The sequence below is a fragment of the Rhinatrema bivittatum genome, chromosome 8, assembly GCF_901001135.1.
Source record: "Rhinatrema bivittatum chromosome 8, aRhiBiv1.1, whole genome shotgun sequence".
NCBI classification, from domain to species: domain Eukaryota; kingdom Metazoa; phylum Chordata; class Amphibia; order Gymnophiona; family Rhinatrematidae; genus Rhinatrema; species Rhinatrema bivittatum.
In genome coordinates this window covers 17,113,878-17,139,655 of record NC_042622.1, presented here as the reverse complement: position 1 = coordinate 17,139,655, position 25,778 = coordinate 17,113,878, and the positions used below count along the sequence as shown (strand labels likewise).

Below are 25,778 nucleotides of genomic sequence, written 5' to 3'. Positions count from 1 at the left end.
TGCCAGACTTCTCACCAACACCAAGAAAAGGGATCACATTACCCCTACTCTTCAGAACCTACATTGGCTGCCCATCAAATACAGGATCCTCTTCAAGGTACTCACGATTATTCATAAAGCTATCCACAACCTCACTACCCTTCACACATCCACTCAACTAAAACCGCACACCTCCTCCAGACCTATCAGGAGTGCCTATAAAGACACCTTGTATGCCCCCCAAGCCAAAACTTCCCTTAGAAAACGCGCCATATCGACAGCAGGACCTCATCATTGGAATGCACTACATCCTGACCTCAGACAAGAACCCTGTCATTCCACTTTCAAAAAGAGACTGAAAACATGGCTGTTTAGCCAAGCCTTTCTGGACACCTAATTTCTCTCTCCTGTATCTGCACCCTCCCAATTAATATTCACATTCAGACTCCTCAGTCCACCTCTCAGTTTCTTCTCTTTGCTCTGTTTGCTCTAACTACCATCTCTTCTGTTTCAGAGATGATACTAGAGGTCTGCATTGCATTTCTATTATAGTTCACTTTATCTTATGATATATCGAGAAGAGTTATATTATTATATATTATATTTTATTTTACAATATGTTTTGAGGAGTTTTGGACCGTTTTTCTTTTGTTAACTATAACCTATGTTCCTTGTACCGCCACCGAGCGATTGTTGACGTTACACTGTAAACCGATATGATTTGTATATTTTACAGGAATGTCGGTATAGAAAAAAAATAATAAATAAATAAACATTCCAGATGCTGCTGATACTCCCAGACCACCCTTGGCCTGACTTCCGGATCTTGACCTCTTGCCTGGACCTGTCCATGATTGTTTGCCACCTGGACCTGACCTCTTGCTTGCATCTGACCATATCTGTCCACAGCCTGCCCCAACCTTTGACTCCTCAGGTCTGCTGCCTTCCCTGACCCTGGCATGCCCTTGGACTCTTGCATACCTTTTTCATTTTTCATTTCATTTTATTAAAATTTATTAATCACTTAACACAGATTGGACTAAGCGATTTACAGTAAAACATTCACAAAAAGTAATAACATCATGTACAAAATAACAAATTGACACTACAAAAAATTACAAATCAAATTGACCACAAGGAACATAAAGAGAGCCCTTTTCTCTTTTTGGAGGGAATTAAGATTATATAATAGTTATCAAGAAGTAGAACATCATATAACCATTAGCTACATTTTAACATCAGCCACCTTCTGTTATACCTTTTATGAGAGACTATCCTAGGGACCCACCTGAGGTCTGCTGGCCTCCAGAACCCAAGGGCTCAACCTGTCGGGGAGGTGGCTGGTATAGGTGAAGTTACAGCCTGTCCCGCTTCAGGGCGCATTCACCAGCTGCATCAACTACATCACAGGGTGGATCATCTTTTTTGGTACTGGCTGATCTTTATTAGTGCTTTTGATCTTATAGCTCATTCTATTTTACTACATTGTTGTGAACTTCTAGGGGTCAGGGTTCAGGTTTTACAGTGGCTTTCTAATTTCCTTCGGGATAGGGAACAATGTGTGAGTTTTCAAGGCAACCTCTCTTCTTCTTGTAATTTGAATTTGGGAGTTCCTCAAGGTTCTACTTTATCTCCATTGCTGTTTAATATGTTTCTTATCCCATTGGGTAATTTGATTTGATCATTTGGCTTTACTCCATTCATTCTGTTAATTCTGGCTAGCTTTCCCTCTTCTCCCAGTTTAACTAGCCTTGTTTTATTGTAACTTCTCGCTTGCTGTGCACTCCTTCCATGTTCTTGTTTCTCCCACTCCCCCTGTTAATTGTAAACCAGCATGATGTGATTCTATCATGAATGCCGGAATATAAAAACCATAAATAAATAAATAAATACATTTATGCAGATGGTATATGGATTTTGGCTCATTTCAGAAAATCCTCTGAGGAGTTTGTATGTAGATTAAATTCATATCTACATGCCATTTCTCAATGATTTGTTGAAAATAAGTTGGTTCTTAATGCTGAGAAAACTGAGTTGTTGAAAATAGGGCCGGGGAATATTCCTGTTACCCCTAGTTTGCTTGATTTAGAATTGGTTACCAAAGATCAGGTAAGGTCTCTGAATTTTCTTTGGAAAAACATGTTTCGCAAGTAGCAAGAAATACTTATTCTAGAATGAAACTATTGCGACATCTGAAACCGTACCTGGAGCTGCCTACACTTAAGGTGGTAGGCTATATCTTGGTTCTTTCATATCTTGATTATTGCAATGCCATGTATTTGGGATTACAGGGAAAAGTGATTCGAAAATTACAACTCATTGGAAATACGACTGCTCGATTGGTTTTGGGAAAATCTTGAAGAATTTTGGCCAGACCACTGTTGGAACTGTATTGGTTATCCATAGCGGATAGATCTGCGTTCAAGAATTTGGTGCTGGCATTCAAAATTCTAAATGGTTTTAGTTTTCCCTCATTGAGGGGAACTTTGCAATGGCAAAAGCCAAAAGAAATTTACAGTCTGCAGGAAGGCGCTATTTGGATCTTCCATCGGTAAAAAAAAAATGTACTCATTCTTGATTGGGTGAAAGAACATTTTCAAATGTAATCCTGAATCTATGGACTAGTTTACCTCAGGTGGTGAAGGAAGAGTTAAATCTGTCTAGATTTTGGAAAAAATCAAAGACTTGGTTTACTTCTGCAAACAATTAATATCTGCTAATAATGCTCATGAATTATCAGCTGTCTTGGATTGGTAGGTGGAACTAGGCTTGTACAAGAAAAGGGATGTGGCTGGAAAATGCTGGAAATATTGTTTATGTCTTATGTTTTTATTTTTATGTTTTATTAAGTTAATTTGATTTTATTTGTACATCACTTTGGGCAATAATATTTATATGGAAAGTGATTAATAAATGCTAATAAATAAATAAATAAATAACTTTAGGACCGCTGAATATCCTGACAAGTTACCTGGATATATTTATCTGGCTAACTTTCCTGGCCAGACAGCAACTGAAAATGGACCCTATATTTCCTACCCTCTGGTATAGTACTGTAAACTCTATTGTAAATATTTTCCAACTTACACTGGTATACAAATATTTAGAAGTTGTCTGCTTCAGAGATAAAATGTGCCATTTATGATTGATGTCTGTGCTGATTTCAAATTTGACAGTTAAACCAGCTGATTGGCTACTGTTTCCATGATATTTAACTTTTTTTTACATTTTTCACCTGTCTATTGTGTACAAGGTGCATAGATAGCAGAGTTTTAATCATAAATTGTAAACTTAGGTCTTTTTGTGTATTTATGTTTGCATATTTCACCTGTCCTGTTTATGTAACACTTCAGAAATTAACAGGCTAATTTTAAAACCAGCACGCGTGCACAGGTGGAGATACGCTTGAATTTTAAATCAGTGCACACTTGCGCACATATGATTTTAAATATTCCTACCACACATAAGTTTGCTCCTAATATTAAGAGGTTACTCGAGCAAACCTACTTTGTGTATCTTCCGCAGGACTTTACCGGCTTTAGCGCGCGTATGTAAGCGAATTTTAAAACCTGCTCACGTGAGGGACATTACCAGTTTTTCCATTTTAGTTCACCAGTTTGTCCAGTCAATCTCTAAGTCATCCAGACCCCTCTGGCTCTTCATCCTGCACTCCTCCCAGTTGACTTGGACCAATCAGCCCTAAAATGTGAGATCTGCAGACCTGCTCCTCATCAGGAGCAGCAGTAAATATATGCGGCTAACAAGCTGCCATTCTCTGCAGCTTCTGGTTTTAAAATACAGAGTTATGCGCATCACAGTTGGCCCCGCCCCGGAATGTCCAGGCCCCGCTCCTTTCCCACCCCATTATTTTTTGCTTGTGCACGTGCATATACGCACATAAATTGTGACTTTTTAGAATCCACGTTGCTCAGGTGCAGCCCACATACTCTCGTACATGGACAGTTTTGCGTGAGCAACGCTTTTAAAATTGACCTTGAAGTCGGCAAACGAATTATAAAATATAATTTGCTATGAAACAAAAGGCCCCAAACTATTATGTATATATAAGTAGATAGCTGACTCTTCATTCAGTGGCTGCTCAGCTCTTCTTGGCTTGTCTCTTGTATTCATTAAGGGGTAGATTTTCAGACGAGCGCGAACAGCCTACTTTTGTTTGCGCTCCAGGCGCAAACAAAAGTACGCTGGATTTTAGTAGATACGCGCGTAGTCGCGCGTATCTACTAAAATCCTGGATCGGCGCGCGCAAGGCTATCGATTTTGTATAGCCTGCGCGCGCCGAGCCGCGCTGCCTCCCCCCGTTCCCTCCAAGGCCGCTCCGAAATCGGAGCGGCCTTGGAGGGAACTTTCCTTTGCCCTCCCCTCACCTTCCCCTCCCTTCCCCTACCTAACCCACCCGCCCGGCCCTGTCTACACCCCCCCCTTACCTTTGTCGGGGGATTTACGCCTCCCGGAGGGAGACGTAAATCCCCGCGCGCCAGCGGGCCTGCTGCGCGCCGGGCCGCGACCTGGGGGCGGGTACGGAGGGCGCGGCCACGCCCCCGGGCCGTAGCCACGCCCCGTACCCGCCCCCAAAACGCTGCCGACACGCCCCCGGACCGCCGCGACGACCGGGCCCGCCCCCCGACACGCCCCCGACACGCCCCCCTCCGAGAACCCCCCGGGACTTACGCGAGTCCCGGGGCTCTGCGCGCGCCGGGAGGCCTATGTAAAATAGGCTTCCCGGCGCGCAGGGCCCTGCTCGCCTAAATCCGCCCGGTTTTGGGCGGATTTAGGTGAGCAGGGCTCTGAAAATCTACCCCTAAGTGGAACATCTCTTGTCACCGTCCAGCAATAATCTGCAAGTATTGTTGGGCTCCATTTGCCCTAAAACCAGTTTTCCATTGCTGCAGTGTCCTGGGGAACTCTCTTTGTCTTCCTCATCACTCACTGCTTCACAGTTTGGTGAAAAAACCTAGATAAAAGTGCAAAAAAAAAAAAAATCTTTAGTGTCATGTTGCAGCCAAGGCTTTTGTATGCCTTGAGGAGCTTTTCCACCAATTCCCTATAGTTGGCTGTTTCGTTGTTTTCGAGAACATTTGTTACCAGTAACTGGAAGGCTTTCTATACCGTCTTTTCCTTGCCATGCAATGCACAATTAAATATATCTCGAAGAAGTTCACAAATCCGAGGGCCAAAAGACACCTTCCTTTACCTTAGTTTCACTTAACCTTAGAAATTTACCGTTCAGGTTCTTGAAGGCTGCTGTAGTTTTGTCCATGGCCTTGACGAAGTTTCAGACCCAGTTTGATGTGTGAGAGTGGTAACATAATCTTCCTTGATTCATCAGTCATTTCATTTGAGATCCTATCCCTTCTTAACTCACTTCGGGGCAAATCTTTAAACTTACGCGAGGGCGCAGATTTGTTCGCCCAACCCGGCACGAACAAATCTACGCTCGATTTTATAACATGCACGCGCTGCTGCGCGCGCATGTTATAAAATCCAGGGTTGGCGCGCGCAGTGGGGGGTGCACAATTGTGCAACCTGCGTGCGCCGAGCCAAGCAGCCTGCCTCCGTTCCCTCCGATTTCGGAGCGGCCACAAAGACAAAGAAAATCGGAGCGGCCTTGGAGGGAACTTTTTTTTTTTGGTCCCCCACCCCCCAGCCCTAACTAAATCCCCCCCTATCTTATTTCGTGGAGTTACGCCTGCCTCTGGAAGGGGTAATTTGCGTGCACCGCCGGCTCCCTGCCCTGGCACAGGCCGCTGTGCCGGAGCACTCGGCCCCGCCCCCGGCCCGCTGTCAGACCTACGGTCCCGTCCCCGGACACGCCGCCAGCCAGCCCCTTATTCGAAGCCCCAGGTCGTACGCTTGTCCCGAGGCTTGCGCTCGCTGCGAGCCTATGCAAGATAGGCTTGGCGCGCGCAGTGGGAGCTTGGGGCAGGTTTTTGGGGGTTACGCGCGTATCCCTTTGAAAATCTGCCCCTTATCGTCTGCAGTTCTCAAGTTATAGGTCATATATACTGGCCTTGTAGCATATCTTGAAAACCAAAGCCAATCAACAATTTTAAAAATCATTTTCATTCTCAGTGACCCAGAATTAGTAAAGTTTGGCCGCATTCCTTTCAGAAGCATTTTTTCTGCAGACCAGTGTTATCTATCTCAAGTAAAACAAAATGAAAAAAATTTAGGGGGTCATTTTTCAAATCGCGACGGGCTGTTATCGCGGGCATTAGGGTGTTATTGCACACGATAACTACCGCATCGCAATGTTAAAATGTAACTGAGGGAAAAGGGAGGAGTTTGGGCGGGATTTAGTAAAATGAGGGGCCGGTAGCACTGTGGGTGATAATGGTTTGCACATTATCGCTGGCAGTAGCGCCAGAAGCACCTACACCTTTTCTACTGGTGTGTGGTGGGGACGAAAGTGTTCAGTGAAGCTGTAACTGCGGCAAGCGATACCGCACCACCCCGATGTGGCCAGCTGCACACTTTCACCCCCCCCCCCCTGCTCCTTTTTTGGCCACGGGCAATCATTTCGCTATAATTATGGCGAAATGATAAATCTGGGCCTTAATTAGGCTTTTTGTTTTGTTTTGAAATGACAGAACATGAAACGGAGAGTTTTGTTGTGATTTTCATATTTCAGAACGAATGCACGCCCCCTAATAATTCATGTACCATGACAAGCACGCATGGGAATGAAGTTTCCTTATGTATCTTGCGGTGACTATCTATTTTTCTTTCATGGAATCCCTGTCAGGGAAGAGAGATGATTTTAATTAATGAATTGAGTGAAAAGTGTTATAATATATCAAATAGAAGCCATAGAGTATGTTGCTGCTATTGTATTCTAGGACTGAAGATTGTGTTACTTGACATGAATACCAGGTCCTGTATCTTCTGGTATTAATTTGCTGCTACAGTTTGGCAGTGATACACAGTGCCCTTGTAAATGGATCCACGCTAGAACGTTGCGAGCATGTAGAGATGATAATTTGTTTATGCATTTAATGTGTGGCGTGCTTCCTACCCTGCTGGGTAAGGCGTTAAGATCGCAAGTGAGGGCACACACACACTACAGTGAGGGGGTATTTAAGGACCCTTTCTCTTATTAATGAGTGTAAATTCCCTCTTTGCTAGAGAGAGTGGCTCAGCCTGGTACGCTCCCACTGGGACTATAGTAGGTGATTTCTAGCAGGAGGGAGAGAGCCTGGAGACTCATAAGGGTCTCAAGCTTCTCCCAGTAGGGAAGGGCTTTCCCTGCTTGGAGAGATGGAGAAGGAGAGGAGCAGTCAGGCCCTAGCTCCGAGTTCTCTTTAGAGAATGCAGTTTGCAATTTGGCTCATTCCCCTGAAAGGTACCAGAGGCCTGCGGCCCAGCTGCAGTGGAGGAGAGAAGAATACGTCAGTCCCTGTCAACATGTCTGAGGAATAACAGTTCAGTGCGTTGGATTTTACGCTGTGTGTTCCTGCACTGGAGGGGCTTGGAGACTATTCCTTCCTTCACTCCACCATGGAAAAGAACCCCTGGGTCCATCTCACGGGACACAGCGAGTCAGGGTGACATTTATTACTATAAAATCATTTAACAAATGTATTCCCCTTTCAGCACATCCCTGGAGTTTCTCAAATCTCTTCTGCAAAAGTCATCTGAATACCTGAATAAACCAACTAGAAACTGCAGAGAGTATGGAGAATAATTTTCAAAGGCATGTACCTGGGTGGGTTTCTGTTCCTGAGTAAAATGGCTTAGCTGGAAAATGCCTTCCTTTACCTGGATGCCAGCACATTCCAGCCAGGCATTCCCAGGAGTGTGTTTAGGTTGGGAGAGGACAATAGTTCATAGACTTGGGATTTTCAAAAGTGCCTGTGCAATTTTATGCTCTCCTCAGTGGCCCAAACAAATTGACAGCACACCCTGCATCTGCTTTTTAGCACACGCATTTTATACAAGATAATTCTGGTTCCGGTGTCATAAGCCCTGCATTAAGACTATGGGTTGGCCTTCTACTGCAGTGCTAAAAAATGTAACTCCCAATGCAGTAAGGAAATGGATTGCTAATGCACTGGGAGTTAATAGGTGTAAATGCAAAAATGCGCCCAGAAACGCAAGTTAAAATGTGCGATTAGCATAAGCCGATTGCACATTTTAATTCAAGTGGCGGGGGAGTCTCTTGGAAGGATTTATGCACACAAAAGTCTTGTTGTGTGCACATTAAAGACTTTTATATGCATAGAACATGGCTTGTGCTTTTCTGGTGCCACTCAAATATGATTTATCGTACAAGCATGCTTTCAATGCAGAAAACATTTTTATGTGCATACACAATATTTATGTGCAGAAAACATGCTTTGTGTGCACATAAATCCTAACTAGTCAGCTACAGGTCCCAGCACCAGAACTGCTGTTAACGCTTGAACTGGAAACTTTACCTCTGAACAGGAGTAAACTTTCTAGCGCTAAGAAAACCTGAGTTAAGTCAGCGCACTCCTCTGTATTGGGGTTAATAGTTAATGCTTTCTTTAGCATATGGTTTGCATGCAAGGGCGCTAAGCAATGCCCACAGTTATACGTGCATATTTTCTGTGTGCAAAACTCCTTCCTGCATCATTTTTTTTCTTAAACTTTGTTTTTATCTATTTAAAAGGCCAAAAACAAGCAAAATTTACACTTGCAGGAAAAATAGGAATAAACATACAGAACAACAAAAAAATCAGCAAATCTTCCACCGTAAATGTGTCGCTGGTATACCCGCTATCAGGTCCTCTAGTAAAGGAGGGGGGAGGAATCCAGCAGAAAAAGGGAGAAGTAGATTGCACATAACTAAAATCCCAAAATAAATCACAACAAACGCCACAATTAATGGGCAGGGAATGCAGTGTGTGCACCAGAAAGGTGTGCACAGCTGAGAGTAAAACTGTGCGCTCTGTTGAGCTCAGCTCATTCCACTGCCTCCTTTGAGAGGGAAACGGCAGCACCGTTCTCACATAGGTCTTTGGGAATGTTCTGGAAATCAGATCTGGGGGTTGTCTAGCCCCTTAAAAAGAGGATCCTTCCACTTGAGGGAAGGATTCGCAGGTCCAGTTTTCAATGGGCCTAGTTGCCCACAATGAATATTCGGCAGATGTGTTTGCATGCCCTCGGTCCATGAGCCAGATTAATCTGCATATTTCGATTACTCTGAAAATAAAGCATGCTTGAGGTCTGGAATGGAGAGCCTCGGTTCTCAGGTGTTTAGAGATGTAACCTATCTGTGATGCTTGTGTGCCCAATGCTGTTCCACTCAGCGCAGCTGTGGTGCAACAGAGCTATTCCCCATTTTCCACTTCTTTCATTGTTCCTGTAAGAAGCACCTCCAGGCGCTAAGTACGAAGGCCAGGTGGGGATGTAATTACCCTGAAAAAGCCATCTGTACTCCACCTGTAAAGCTGCTTGCAGGAGTGTTCTGTGTCAGAGGCCATGATAGAGGGGAGGAGTTGCGGATCTTGTTTCAGATATCACTCTCACAACCTTCCCTGTTAGAATGACTGCATCCTGGAGACTGAGAAATTAGCAGGAATGTGCATTTGTTTGAAACAAGATTTCCCATTTCATATCTATTTGTATTTAAAACAAAAGAAAAATGAACAATGTTTTGTTTTTGTTTATTTTCTTAAAAAACATTTTGCCACTGCTAAATGAAAAAAAAAAAATCCTCCAGATCCCTACATTCTGAACCCTCTTATCATATTTTCCATTTCTCAGTGTACCATGGGTGGGGTAGAAGTGACTGGAGCTCGCTCCTCTCCCATGAAGAAAGAAGAATATGGTGAGAGGTTTTGGGGTGAAAGGATATTTAAAGGGAGATATGGAGGGTTTATTTTTTTTCTTTGATGGTGTTTGACATTATTTTGTTTTGGTTTTCCTTTCATTATTTGTTGTTTTTAAAATTGTGTTTGTTTCATTTTTTTTTTTTTATTATAAATGAAATGAAACAAAATAATAAAATGAAAGGAAAAGCAAAGCAACATAAAAAACCAACATGAACTGAAGAAGATGTCTGTTCATTCATCTAAAAAGCAACGCGGAAGCCGATCCAGTTGGCTGTACAGTAGTAAAAACAAAGAGAATCGGTAGTTGGAACGCCCTTTATTTAATGATGCCCGACTCTGGCCGAGTTTCGCTCTCTTTCATAGAGCTGCCTCAGGGGCAATCAATTAGAACAGGACTGATATCTGTAGGGCAAATGCCACAAAGAATTGTAGGCTCATCAATTCCCTGCAGAATATACAAGTTGAATTATGTTAGCAGCCGTCAATAGCGATCCGATCGCAGTCTGAAACAGCACCGTCAACAAGCATTTGCCGTCATTGCTATGTTACTATAAGATAGTCGGTGTGCTTACTGCGAGTCACTGAATAGAAACTCTCATATATTTGACTGGTTTGAACTTTGCTGTGATGTGAACTGAAACGGATCTGATTTGCTGCAATATTTCTGCTGCTGTTAGACTCATTGTACCTGGTCCTTTTAGACACTAAGCAGAGAGAAACTCCTTAGTACAGGGTAGAGATGGAGACAAGAGTCACAAAGCGGTCCGGTTTTCTGACTGGGTTCTTATGCCAAATGTATAGAAATATATCTGACGTGAACAATGTGAGATTTCAGCTGTTGCTATACAAATGATTTGAAGGAATCCCCAATAGAATGACTTGCCATTAGTGACTTCCTATCTTACTGTGTCTAGAAACCAATAAAATCACTATTTAGTAATAGTTACACCCATGAATTCCTGGGCATTATATTCATTTGAATTTACATATACATTTCTCCCCATTTTCCAGACACGTCTCCATTAAGCTCATACAGTGAAACTCTTTGTGCTGTTATTGCTTTAACAGAAAAAAAAAAGGCTTTGCAGGAAATGTACTTGGCGCCCCTGAGAGAGAATGCGATGCCTTCTGTTGATCTTGGCAAACTGTTTGCCGTAAATATGCATTGAAGCCAGTATTTAGTGCCTCGGGGGTGGAGACTGTACAAGGACAGGTGAACCATGTGCACTTTGTCCCGGCAGGACCTGCCCTGCGGCCAGTCTGGCAGTCTCCAGCCTTTGCGGAGGTCCAAAAGGCGCTGGGTTCTCACGACTATCATGGTCCAAGAGGAAGACGCCGGGCCGTTCCCGAAGTTCGCTGGACAAGTAAGGACATTATGATGTTTCTAGTAAATGGATCTGTGGAAGGATCCTGACCCGGGGCGGAGCCGTGTGAGCCGAGCAGGGATTCCTGCACGGGACAAGCGCACAACGGCGCATCCATGGGACACGTGGCAAAGGAATGGTAGGGGATGTGCGCAGGGGGAGGGGTGGAATTTATTGCTTGATTCACTTTTTTCATTGGGGGGGGGGGTTTGGGGCGGGGGGGAATTTGTTTTGTTTAATGTTTATTTCGTTTAGGTTCATTTGTCGAACCAAAATAAAAATTACATTTAAAAGAAAAAAGAAATGGCCCTTACTCCCCCCATCTCCTACCTACCCTATCAGAGGTTTCCAAGAGAGAAAGGAACAGGAGCCAGTCCTAGTCACTCCCGCTCCACTGGCTACCATTTAAAAATAGCACTAGTCACAGGGCCAGCTGGCGTCGAGTTGGTTTGCGGCCGTATCACGTTATCACCATGAAACGGCTTGGCCCAGTTAGTCCCGAGACCAGTAGCCAGCGGCTCACTCCTGCCCTTTTCTGCCTTGGAAACCCCCGATAGTGTAAGTAAGAGCCTGGGGACGGGGACCAGAAACTGCCAGTAAATACCGTCTGCTATTTACTGAACGAAAAATGCAAATAATTTTCAGGGGTTTTTTTTGTTTTTTTTTAGGAATGAGTCCATCTTCGGTGTGTTCCACTTAGAACAAACCGAAGATGGACTCCTCTGTCATGTTTTACCTCTATTCCTCTAATGTTTGGCCTGAAAGCGTCAGTCTACTGTGGCTTTACCTGTTCACATTAAATTGTTCAGTGCTCCCGTGGCTGTGACGAGCAGCCTGTCAACCCCAGCCGGGCACACGTGTGGGACCCAAATGAGTGAACCCTCAAATCCAGGACCAGTAACGTTTTAGGTGCTATTAGCTCCTTGGAAGGGTTTTCAGTGCTGTAACTGAACCCTGCCACAAAAAAACATTGTAATAACTAGTTGGCTGTTTCCCTTTCAGCTCTTCAACGATCGATCAGCTAACATGAGCATAAGATTCCTCATTAGCGGCCCTGGGGTGGATGAGTTTCCAGAGTTTGGTCTGTTTCTCCGTTAACGAAACCAGTGGGGAAGTGTTTGTGCACCGTACCATTGATCGAGAGAAGACGGCCTTGTTTGTGGTGGGTAACGGGAAGCAGGATCCCTTTCCATGTACAGCAAAGTCGCAGCTTGCTCGCCTTCCTGCAGGAATTGTATTCTTCATTGTGTTTAACATTGAAATGTGACCATGCAGTCCGGACTGGAGTGCTGCCCTATGGGTCAATCAGTGAGTTTATTGCTATGGCTCAGGAGAACTTCTAGGAGGAAATTTCAAATATGTTTCTAGCACTAGCTCTTCGTTTGACCTCGGGGACATCACTTTATTTCTGTGTGCCTCAGCTTGCTCTCTTATAATTGGCAATAATGAATGCAAGAATTTATTTTCTAATATTAAACATAATTGCTTCTTCCCTGTCCCCTATTTACATCATCTAGCAAAATTGGTGGACAGACTTTCCACCTCAGACGTGGCTGTGTGCATGCTTCTGTGGCTTAGGTGACTGCACGAGATTCTAACGTGGATAGAAAGAACTGTATGGATACAAATCATTATCGGCTCTTCCTTTTGTTTCTCCTGTCCTCTTTCTGCCCATTTCTGGGTGTGGAAGGCCAGGTGATGGTTGTCCCAGCAGAGGACCTTGTTAGGCATTGCCCACAGCCTCTGGTCTTCCCTTGTCATAGCAACTAGCCAGGCCTGACTCTGCTTTGCTTCTGAGGCCTAGCAAGCCCAGGACCTCCCAGGCCAGAATTGGTGGGACTATTACTACTTACATATGAATTTCTGCTTCTGGCTCATTGATCTAAACTGTGCTCGTTGGCTAGAAGGGTTTAGCTAGAAAGAGCTTGAAATGTATTGTTTCCTGACATCTAAACCCTGCTGATTCCAGCTTTAGAGGTTATCAGAAGGCCTTCTGCTTAAACTATCTGCCTTTCTACTTATAAAACAAGCAATATCTGGATTTAGATATAGATAGCTAAAGGTAAGGAAACAAAACTAGATCTATTAATGTGGCTGCTTTAAGAGTCAAATAACCAGAATGAGGATGAGACCTTGAAGTAAAGTTGTATAGACTGTACTATTTATTACAGGTTCGCTTTGATGTTGCTGACAGACTCACAGGAAAAATAGTGGACAGGTCGTTAATTTTCAATGTAGAAGTGAAAGATGTGAATGACAACGCGCCTCAGTTCTTGAATCCTGAAACCAACATCAATGTGAAGGAGACCAACACCCTGAGTGAGTGCCCGCTGGCTGCTGTCTTTCCTGCTAGAGGCCTATTTGGTGCCAACTTCTACAGAGTGGCCCCGGTTATTTGGTTACGTAGACAGTACTCGTGCTATCTGACAGTGAGAAAAGAAGCCAGGCTTAGTTTAGAACTGGGACCAAGTGAAAATCTTGCACTTTATTTCAATGTGACTTCCTGAAAATGGGGAAAAAAATAACCATGTCACTGGTTGGTCTTCAACTTTCCAAATTTTGCGCTTACTGTGGAATCAGATAACTTGTACTGTACACTGATGGAGGTGCCAGTGATTGATGTAGCTCTTGAAAGTTAGTGATGTTGATGTATCCCCCAGGATGTATGGCACTAAGTGAGAGAGCTACTCTACCCCCTTTTGTGAAGAAATGGATTGAAAACCTCCAGCTGTTTGCTTTGTAATTAAGGAGTCTGCTGTGGGTGGTGCACCCCTCACTGTGGCCCAGCAGGCAGCAGCTCGTGTACTGCAGGGTTTCTGGGTTCCAGCAGGAGATGCTGGAGGAAGACAATAAATATTTCCAGTGTTCACCAGCCCCCAAATTATGATGACAACATTTTAAGAATATAAGAACATAAGAACATGCCTATACTGGGTCAGACCAAGGGTCCATCAAGCCCAGCATCCTGTTTCCAACAGTGGCCAATCCAGGCCAAAGGAACCTGGCAAGTACCCAAAAACTAAGTCTATTCCATGTTACTGTTGCTAGTAATAGCAGTGGCTATTTTCTAAGTCAACTTAATTAATAGCAGGTAATGGACTTCTCCTCCAAGAACTTATCCAAACCTTTTTTAAACACAGCTACACTAACTGCACTAACCACATCCTCTGGCAACAAATTCCAGGGCTTTATTGTGCATTGAGTGAAGAAGAACTTTCTCCGATTAGTTTTAAATATGCCACATGCTATCTTCATGGAGTGCCCCCTAGTCTTTCTATTATCCGAAGGAGTAAATAACCGATTCACATCTACCCATTCTAGACCTCTCATGATTTTAAAAATCTCTATCATATCCCCCCTCAGCCGTCTCCTCTCCAAGTTGAAAAGTCCTAACCTCTTTAGTCTTTCCTCATAGGGGAGCTGTTCCATTCCCCTTATCATTTTGGTCGCCCTTCTCTGTACCTTCTCCATCGCAATTATATCTTTTTTGAGATGCGGCGACCAGAATTATTCACAGTATTCAAGGTGCGATACAGAGGCATTATGACATTTTCTGTTTTATTCACCATTCCTTCCCTTTCTAATAATCACCAACATTCTGTTTACTTTTTTGACTGCCGCAGCACACTGAACTGACGATTTCAATGTGTTATCCACAAAGATGCCTAGATCTCTTTCTTGGGTTGTAGCACCTAATATGGAACCCAACATTGTGTAATTATAGCACGGGTTATTTTTCCCTATATGCATCACCTTGCACTTGTCCACATTAAATTTCATCTGCTATTTCGATGCCCAATTTTCCAGTCTCACAAGGTCTTCCTGCAATTTATCACAATCTGCTTTTGATTTAACTACTCTGAACAATTTTGTATCATCTGCAAATTTGATTACCTCACTCGTTGTATTTCTTTCCAGATAATTTCTAAATATATTGAAAAGTACGGGTCCCAATACAGATCCCTGAGACTTTAGCCAGTTTGTAATCCACGAAAGGACATCGCCACCTATCCCATGACTTTTTACTTTTCCTAGAAGCCTCTCATGAGGAACTTTGTCAAACGCCTTCTGAAAATCCAAGTACACTACATCTACCGGTTCACCTTTGTCCACATGTTTATTAACTCCTTCAAAAAAGTGAAGCAGATTTGTGAGGCAAGACTTGCCTTGGGTAAAGCCATGCTGACTTTGTTCCATTAAACCATGACTTTCTATATGTTCTTTGATTTTGATGTTTAGAACACTTTCCACTATTTTTCCTGGCACTGAAGTCAGGCTAATCGGTCTGTAGTTTCCCAGATCGCCCCTTGAGCCCTTTTTAAATATTGGGGTTAAATTAGCTATCCTCCAGTCTTCAGGTACAATGGATGATTTTAATGATAGGTTACAAATTTTTACTAATAGGTCTGAAATTTCATTTTTTAGTTCCTTCAGAACTCTGGGGTGTATACCATCCAGTCCAGGTGATTAACTACTCTTCAATTTGTCAATCAGGTCTACCACATCTTCTAGGTTCACCGTGATTTGGTTCAGTCCATCTGAATCATTACCCATGAAAACCTTCTCCAGTAAGGGTACCTCCCCAACATCCTCTTTAGTAAACACCGAAGCAAAGAAATCATTTAATCTTTCCGCGATGGCCTTATCTTCTCTAAGTGCCCCTATAACCTCTCGATCATCTAACGGTCCAACTGACTCCCTCACATGCTTTGTGCTTCGGATATATTTTTTAAAATTTTTACTGTGAGTTTTTGCCTCTACGGCCAACTTCTTTTCAAATTCTCTTTTAGACTGTCTTATCAATGTCTCACATTTAACTTGCCAACGTTTATGTATTATCCTATTTTCTTCTGTTGGCTCCTTCTTCCAATTTTTGAATGAAGATCTTTTGGCTAAAATAGCTTCTTTCACCTCCCCTTTTAACCATGCTGGTAATCGTTTTGCCTTCTTTCCACCTTTCTCAATGTGTGGAATACATCTGGACTGTGCTTCTAGGATGGTATTTTTTAACAATGACCATGCCTCTTGCACACTTTTTACTTTTGTAGCTGCTCCTTTCATTTTTTTTCTAACTATTTTCTCATTTTATCAAAGTTTCCCTTTTGAAAGTTTAGCACGAGAGCTGTGGATTAGCTTACTTTCCCCCTTCCAGTCATTAATTCAAATTTGATCGTATTATGATCACTATTGCCAAGTGGCCCCACCACAGTTACCTCTCTCATCAAATTCTATGCTCCACTGAGAATTAGATCTAAAATTGCTCCCTCTCTCGTCTGTTCCTGAACCAATTGCTCCATAAAGCTATAATTTATTCCATCTAGGAACTTTATCTCTCTAGCATGTCCCGATGATACATTTACCCAGTCAATATTGGGGTAATTGAAGTCTCCCATTATTTATTTATTTAAATTCTATTAGTATACCGGTTTACAATAGAACAAGGGGAAACCAATTTACAACTATGTAGAAGGTAAAGTTACATTAAACAGGGAGCGAAAACATGAGCGATGGAAGACAGGAAAGATATTAAACGATAACAACTGGAGAGTGATACAATAATCAACGAAAAAACAATAGGGTAGCGAGGCATAAACAGATTGTTGGGCTCGGCTGGATATTTATCCTAGGCGATTATTCACATAATATATCCTGTGGAGGGAGGAGACATGGGGAGGTAAGCAGGGGTGTGTGGTGTCAGGGCAGGGACTGGAGCCGGGGGTGGGGGGGGGGGGGGGAGGAATTAGGGAAGAGGTCGGAGGGTGAGAGTCAATGTTGGTTGATAGCGGTTACTTCAACGGTATTACCGCACTACCAATTTGGTTAGCTTCCCTAATTTCTCTTAGCATTTCACTGTCAGTCTCACCATCTTGACCAGGTGGACGGTAGTATACCCCTATCACTATAGTCTTCCCCAACACACAAGGGATTTCTTCACTTTCAATGCACATCCAGCATAGCTCTCTCCTTCAGCGGCAGGGAAAATGAAGAAAAGATGATTTATTCAGCATCAACCAACGGGGAATGGGTTGCATGGTCTGGGTAAACAAATAAGCATGGGAGTAGCTGGCTTGTTGCGGCAGTTACTACCCCAAATCAAATAAGCACACAAGGGATTTCTACCCATAAAGATTCAATTGTGCATTTAGTCTCATGCAGGATATTCATCCTGTTGAACTCTATGCCATTCCGGACATAAAGCGCCACACCGGCTCTCGGGTGCTCATCTCTGTCATTACGATATAATTTGTACCCAGGTATAGCACTGTCCCATTGGTTGTCCTCCTTCCACCATGTCTCTGAGATGTAATTTCAATGTAATTTTTCTTTTAAAGAATAGGATAGGACTTTACAACTCTGCCCTAGGGACCCCATACCTACTTGTTTTTTTAGGATATCCATAGTGAATATGCATGAGATAAATTTGCATATACCAGGTATCTAATGTATGCAAATTGTTTTATTCATATTCAGTGTGACTATCCTGAAAAACCCAACTGAGTGTGGGATCACAAGGACACATTTGGGAAGCCCTGAGGTAGGTTGACTATAGAGTTCTATGTCAGACAGACAGGCTGTCAGTCCTGCTTTTACCTGACTGAATGCCCAGAGGTGGAGTTCTCATTTCCCTAAGAGAGAAGTGATTCTATTTTAGACTGGATTGAACTGCTGCCACCTTGTGCTGGGACCAGGTATAAACATAAATTTAGTTCTTTCAAAAGGAAACTAAGATCAATCTTAGAAACATAGAAATGAAACATAGAAATGATGGCAGAAGAAGACCAAACGGCCCATCTAGTCTGCCCAGCAAGCTTTTGCACTTTTTTTTCTCTCACATACTTATGTTACTCTTGGTTCCTAGTAACCTTTTTTATTCTATTTCCCTTCCACCTCAGCCATTAATGTAGAGAGCAGTGTTGGAACTGCATCTAAGTGAAATAGCTTAATTAGTTAGGGGTATTAACCACCGCAATAAGCAAGCTACACCCATGCTTATCTGTTTATCCAGACTATGTAATTCAATCTTTGTTGGTTGTTGCCTGAATATATCATGTAGATCATAAGAGGACCCATTTACAAGGGCAGTCCCCTAGTTAAAAAGGTATGTACCCAGATAAAAACAGCCTGGCTGAAAACAACACTCCTCCAATTCACTCCTTGTTGATTGATGCCTGAATATAGATCCACCTTTATTCATCATTTCCCCCTGCCATTGAAGCAGAGAGCCATGCTGGATATGCATGAAGTGTCAAACTTCCTCCCCTGCCATTGAAGCAGAGAGCTATGCTGGATATGCATTGAATGTGAAGTATCATGCATTAAAAGTGAAGTCTCAGCTTATTTGGTTTGGGGTAGCAACCGCCATAACAAGCAAGCTACTCCCCGCTTTTTTGTGAATGCAAATCCTTTTTTTCACATTTCCTCATTGCCGCTGAAGCTTAGAGCAATGTTGGAGTCGCATTAACCGTGTGTATGTTTATTGAATAAGGATATTATCACAGGTAGTAGCCATTGTTCCTGTGAGCCACCCACTCTTCATTCACATCCTCTAGACTTTATGGATCCACAGTGTTTATCCCACGCCCCTTTGAAGTCCTTTACAGTTTTGGTCTTCACCAGTTCCTCCGGAAGGTCATTCCAGGCATCCACCACCCTCTCTGTGAAGAAATACTTCCTGACATTGGTTCTGAGTCTTCCTCCCTGGAGTTTTAAATCGTGACCCCTGGTTCTGCTGATTTATTTCCTACGGAAGAGGTTTGTCGTTGTCTTTGGATCATTAAAACCTTTCAAGTATCTGAAAGTCTGTATCATATCACCTCTGCTCCTCCTTTCCTCCAGGGTGTACATATTTAGATTCTTCAATCTCTCCTCATAAGTCATTCGATTAAGACCTTCCACCTTTTTGGTCTAACTGAAAATCAGATAAAACCCAGTAATAATCTGCCTGTAAAACAAAACCACAACAGAAAAACATTGCATGGGGATAAACCTAGATAGTTATAATCTGAAAGAGAATGGAGGGATGAACAAAGCAAGCCATTTATTGGCCACTGGTCGGTGAAAACATCACCCTAAGAGAAGCCAGACTGCAGTTCCCTGCAAGCCATAGGGTGAATCCAGGACTGGCTCAGTCTGTCTCTTTTCACACTCTACATTGCTGGCATGCACCTCAACACACAGTATGTTGGGCTAGCTCCCATATGCTGAAACAATACTGTTAGAATAAGACACACATGATAAAATTCCTTCACTTATATTTTTTTTTTTTTTTTTTTTGAAAATATGTTTATTAACATTTTATAAGGACAACAGCATAAAACAGAACTCATACGGCAACAGTAGCAACAGTGCCAAACAGAAATCCAGATAACTAGCCCAACAAATGTACCCCTCCCACCCCCCCCCCCCCCCCCCCATTCATCGCCGGCCCATGGGGCGCCCCAAAGGGCGATGAGGAGAGCTATGCTTACAGCAAATACCAAATACCAATGCTTACAGGTCGGCACCGACTCAATCGTCGTCAGTGTCCTTGCGCCAGGGGTCAGGCACCCGGCCAGTGTGCGGTCCTATATAAACAGTAAAGGCAGCCCAAACTTTTGAGGTAAGTACAAGCCTCTTTGGCGTAGCTGCTGTCAGCAGGACATGTTCCATGGAACATAAGTTTACCAGGCGTTTGAACCACATTTCATAACTGGGAGAGCTCGTCTGAAGCCAGGCAGCCAAAATTATCCTCTTCCCCACCAGACCAGCTTTAGCCACAAAAAGTTTCCGGGTAACGGAAAGCGACACCAAAGCCGGAGCATCCGACCCAAACAGCCAAAGATGCGGATGGAGTGGCAATTTGGTTTTTAAGATAGCGGAGCAGGTAGTACGCACCTGGCGCCAGAATCGGAGTACCACCCACAATCCCAAAAACAGTGAAAGTACGAGGCAGGACCCGCTGTGCATTTTGGGCATTGGGGGGATGTAGTAATGTTCATTTGGTAAGCCCGTTGGGGTGTGATATAACAGTGCCAAAGAAACTTGTACTGTGTCTCTCGCAATATAATATTATCTGATAGTACAGCTAAATCCATGAAGCATTGTTTAAATTCAGAGAGGGTGAGGGAAAAAAGAACCCACGGTGTCCACTTCGCATAGCAGGATTCTACAGTGTGCGGGTCGGCCAGGTGAATTGCTTCTTTATAGTAATAAGAGATAGCCGGTGGCCCCCTCCTTCCCACCTGAACAATGTCCCTGAGACGTCGAACCGCCGGGGTGTCTGCGAGCAGGGCCTTTTTAGACTTAAGGAAGTGGAATACTTGATGGTACGCGTAAAGGTCTGTGTCGGGCAGAGAGAAACGCTGTTTGAGGGAGGCAAAGGAAAGGAGATCCCCGGTCACTCCCTCATAGAGGTCAAAAATGTAGGTGAGCCCCAGGCGGTTCCAGCGAACGAAAGAGCTCCCTGTTTTCCCCGGGGGAAACAAGTCATGGCCCGCTATGGTGATGCATGAGGTGAGAGTACCCTGAATGCCTCCCAACTTGCAGAACAGTTTCCAGGTTTCCCGACATGTACTCAAAACCACCTGTGGCTTAAGACGGGTGGGGAGCAGACGCGCATCCAAGTGGATGAGCGGATTTAACGAAGAGACGCCAAACCACTCTAGGAGGCAGGGATGTGGGGTAAAAGTCGCCGTGGCAAAAAGCCAGTCTTTAACATATCGTAACCCACAAGCAAGGTTGTACAGCTCCAAATTCGGACAGCCCAAGCCCCCCTCCTCCCGAGGCCCCATGAGCACGGCCATGGGTAATCGCGCTCTCCTGCCTCGCCACAAAAACCTGCGCAATGTCTGAAGAAGTGTAGTGTGGTCCCGTTTTTTTATCCAAAGTGGGGCCATCTGAATAGTGTAGAGCCATTTGGGGAGGACAACCATTTTGAAAAGGTGTATGCGCCCCACCAAGGACAAAGGGAGGGAAGTCCACCCCCTCAGCGCGGCCGTAGTGTACTTCAACAGCGGTGTTATATTAACGCTGTAGAAGTTGTGCAACCGGACGGGGATCCGTATGCCCAAATATTTAAGGTGATCCGACACCCATCGCAGGGGAAAACCACCCACCCAGGTCGAACACATGGTCCCGGTAACGTCTAAAGCCTCCGACTTGTCTTGATTGATCCGCAAGCCCGCAAAACACCCAAAGTCCTGCAGAATATCTAAGATCACAGGTAAAGAACGTTGAGGCTGTGTAACAAACATCAAAAGATCATCTGCGAAAGCAGCTATTTTGAAAACATGACGGGGCCCACCAAAACCCTTCACTTGGGGACAAGCAGCGATCTTACGCAGTAAAGGATCAATCGATAAGATATACAGCAACGGGGAAAGAGGACACCCCTGACGAACCCCCCGCCGAACGTCCACTGCGTCCGAGAGGCAGCCGTTTGCTAAGATATAGGAGGTTGGGTTATCGTATAGAAGCAAAATATAAAGAAGAAAATCCCCGCGTATACCAAACCGCTGTAACACCGAAAACAAGTAAGGCCACGCCACCCGGTCAAAGGCCTTCTCCGAGTCGAAGCCGATAGCCAGGGCAGGGATCTCCTGTGTTTGACAGATAGTCATAGCGGTAAGTAATTTTATGATATTGACCTGAGGTTTGCGGCCACGGATAAATCCCGTCTGATGGGGCGAGATCAGATGAGAGAGAAAGATACCCAATCGGTTCGCCAAAATCTTGGCCAAGATTTTCTGATCGCAGTTCAAGAGAGAGATCGGCCGGAAGGAAGAAGGGCTAGTCATATCCCTGCCCGGCTTAGGAAGAACCACAATATGCGCTTCAGTAAAGCGAGAAGAGAAACCTTGGTTAGCCAGGCCATCAATGAAATACCGCGTCAAGGGTGTACCAATGAAAGAGATGAGAATCTTGTAGAAGTCGTAAGAGAGCCCGTCGGGCCCTGGGGATTTCCCGGCTGCGGCGGCCGAAATAACTTGGGTTATCTCGTAAGTCTGCAGGGGGCGATTCAAGAATTCACGCTGCGAAGCCGTCAGCGAAGGCAGGGGCAAGTCCTGAAAAAAGAGCTCCTCCTCCGCCTGTCCCTCCGGGGTGTCAGAAGCATATAGGGTAGCATAAAATTGCCTGAAAACCTCACAAATTTCCGATTCTGTATGGGCCGTTGCCCCAGAAGGGGTGGTCAGGGTAGGGATGATCGATCTAGGCTTCTGAGTCTTGACCAGGTTAGCCAGTAACCTACTAGGTTTGTTCCCAAACTGAAATAGTGTTTGTTGCCCCTTTTGGAGGTAATGTTTAGTTCGGAGGTCTAATAATGTATTCAGACGGCCCAATACCCCATAAAATCCCGACCGGTTTGCCGCCGTATTGTGTCGGTTTAACGCTGTTTTTGCCTGATTCAGTTGGGTTTCGAGGTGAAGGATATCCTGATTTAATTGTTTTTTTCGGCTGTGAACATACGCTATGATTTCGCCCCGAAGCACTGCCTTCCCAGCCTCCCAAAAGAGCTGGGGTTGACCGATGTGTTGCTGGTTATTGCGAGCATAGTCCGTCCATTTAGTTTTTAAGAAAGCTTGGAATCGGGTATCGTCCTTAAGATAAGCCGGGAACCTCCAAAGGCGTACTTTTGGCACAGACGAGTGAGAAGTAAGAGTGATGGACACCGGCGCGTGATCTGAAATAGCTTGAGTTTCTATGCCCGCAGCTGCGACCTGGAAAAATCGCTCCTGGGAGAGAAGAATGTAGTCAATACGCGCCATCGACCCGTGAGCCCTGGAGATATGAGTGTAGTCTCGTTCGGTAGAGTGTAATGTACGCCAGACATCGAGAAGCTGTAAGTGATGACACAAATAGGCGATCCCCTTCCGCCTCTTCCCCGGGGTAGACACAGGGGCTGGGCTTCTGTCTAAGGAGGGATCGTGTACACAGTTAAAGTCGCCCGCTACATATAATGTACCCCGGGTATGTGTATGCAGTTTGTTACTCAAGTCCTCAAAAAATGCGTGCGTGTAGTCATTGGGAGCATATACGTTGCAGATAGTAACCGGTGTCTGTCTCCAAAGTCCCTGCAAAATGATAAACCTGCCTTCTGGGTCAGTGATGGCATGAGAAACCACAAAGTGACAAGACTTGTGAATAAGGATAGCCACCCCCGCCTTCCTATGGACTGCGGGGGCATAGACACAGGTGCCCACCCAGTCCCTGCGAAGCTTGGCGCTCTCAGTGTCATTAAGGTGTGTTTCCTGGATACAGGCGATGTCCGCCTGAAGCCGTCTGAGATAGGACAGAACTTTCTTACGTTTTATCGGCGTCCCCAGGCCGTTTACATTCCAAGATACGAGTTTAACCATCTCTGATTATCCAAGAGAGTAAGGAATGATCAAGGCATACCTCACAACCAGTGAGGGGACCTCCCAGCTGAGCCCCCCCCCCCCGTGACGCCACCCAAAACAGATGGATCGGTACCTCCCCCAGGAACGTACAAGGGACATAAACAGCAAGCATAGCAACATCTGTGGAAAAGCCAAAACCACAATATACAGTAACCCCAACAGCCAAACAGTCGCTGCACCCTCCCCCTTTCCCCCTTGCATCCCCCTCAACCCACCCCCTCCCTACCCCAAAACTCCCTGCAGCCCCCCTCCCCACCCCCCCGCTACATCCACCCCCCCCAAACTAACCCCCCACACACTCCCTCCCCCATACCACCCACACATACACTCCAGTCACGTTCGCTCACTGTCTGCCCCCTGTCCCACCCCGATCCCCAACCCCCCAATCAAACAACAAGTCCTCCAACAATACTCCTCGCTCCTGGCGAAGAGTCGGGCCCGTATAGGATGTACGGGCACCCCGCCGCTCCAGTTGTTCCGTCCTCGGGTCCCGTCCGCTCGCCCATCCGGATAAGCACTCCCCGACCGAGCCGCTCCGCGTCCAGGGCACAGCACCCAGGGGCCCCAAGGGAGATCGCCGACGTGGAATCTCCGACATCAACATCAAGATCTTTCACGGTCCCCCAGGGCTCCCGCCGACGCCACCAGAGCTCGTACCCATTGTAACTCGCTCCGGCTGAGCCAACAACAGTCCCATAAAAATGAGTCCGTTAGGAATCCAGTAAACACCATCGAACCGGGAACTACATCGTTGAAACTTAGAAAAACAAAAATAAAAAATGTAGAACCACCACATTGAGGAAAGTCTCCCGCTTGCTTGGCCCTCCGGCCTGAGGCATGCGTTCCAGCTCCCTGTGAATCACTTGGGGAAGAGTGTCTGAGCTTCCTCCGGTGTGTTGAATGAGTAAATCTTCCCATCCTTCCATACTTTTAATATAGCCGGGAATTGCATAGCGAATTTGATATTCATGTCCACTAAGCGGGAACAAGTCGGAGAAAACTGGCGCCGCAATTGGGTCACCCGAGCCGAATAGTCCTGAGTGAGGCGAATCTTATGATTTTTATAAATCAGCTCCTTTTTAGCCCTAAAAGCCATCCAGATCTTTTGCTGATGCGCCGCATTGAGCACCTTAGCTATGGCTATTCTAGGGCGTTGTTCCGCGTTCCGTTTGGGGCCGATCCTGTGGGCCCGCTCGATATGGAACAGGCCCTGAAGGTCCGGAAGCCCCACTGCCGCTGGTAGCCATTCCTCAAGGAAGGGACCCAAGCCCTGTTCGTCAACCACTTCTGGGAGGCCCAGGAACCGCAAATTCGCCCGTCGCGATCGGTTTTCTAGATCGTCCAGTTTGTCTGTCAGAGCCTTTAGTTCCGCCTCGTGTTTCTGAATCGTCACCTGCGCCGCCGCCATTTCGTCCTCAGCGGCTGAGATCCGGCCTTCCGCCTGGTCGATCCGCGGCCCCAGCTCCAACATTGCAGCGCTCACCTCCGCCAGCTTAGAGTGAATGCCGGCTAGCTTTTCATCCAAGGTGCCGGCAATCGTTTCCCGCAGGAGCGCCACAGTAAGGGGGGTCGCCGGCTCCAAATCCGGGTCGCTGGGCGCCGCCGCCATTTTAGGGTCTCCCGGCTTGCTGCGCTCTTTATCCTTTTTTGTGCTCCTGGAAGCCATGGGAAGCGGAGATTTCTGCATATATCGCACAATCGACATAAGCTGGAAGCAGTGAGCGCCAAAAAGTGGTGGTTCTAGCCAGATAGTGCCGTTATTCCCAGTGTGTGAGCAGCGGGGTGGCCGGAGCTGGTGAGAAACACGTCCTCCTCAGCACATCACCCCACGTGACCTCTCACTTATATTTTTAAGCACTTGCAGAGCTTTGCAAAGGCCAAAGACACACAGTTAAAGAGCACAAGGAACTCATGCAGGGTTGGCTGCTTTCATGACCAATAAAACCCAATACAAAAAAAAAAAAGTCAATCATTCAATATTTTGTGTGCATGGGACTCAGAGGCAATGAAATAGGCTTAAAACTAATTAATGAAAACCTGTTGCATCATGTTATATTCCCCCTAAAGTGGGCTGATACACATTTTTACACTAATTGAGTCCTGCCTTTAAAAGGTAAGAATGCATTTTTCTATAAATTTGCTGCAATTGAAACTTGAAACCTTCTGAGTTTGTTGATTTTTTGCAGCTTAATGAGCTAGACTTGAAAATGCTGACAAGGGCGCACTCTAGTGGATAACTTAGG

The 25,778-nt window shown here is 45.1% G+C and overlaps 1 protein-coding gene across 1 annotated transcript in view; it reads left to right on the top strand.

Moving 5' to 3' along the window:
• LOC115097866 (cadherin-like protein 26) overlaps positions 1–25,778 on the top strand; it is a 121,483-nt gene that overhangs the window by 59,427 nt on the left and 36,278 nt on the right. The window contains 4 exon segments of the mRNA XM_029613997.1: positions 11,036–11,158; positions 12,161–12,244; positions 12,246–12,320; positions 13,330–13,477. Coding sequence (XP_029469857.1) covers positions 11,036–11,158; positions 12,161–12,244; positions 12,246–12,320; positions 13,330–13,477 — 430 coding nt within the window.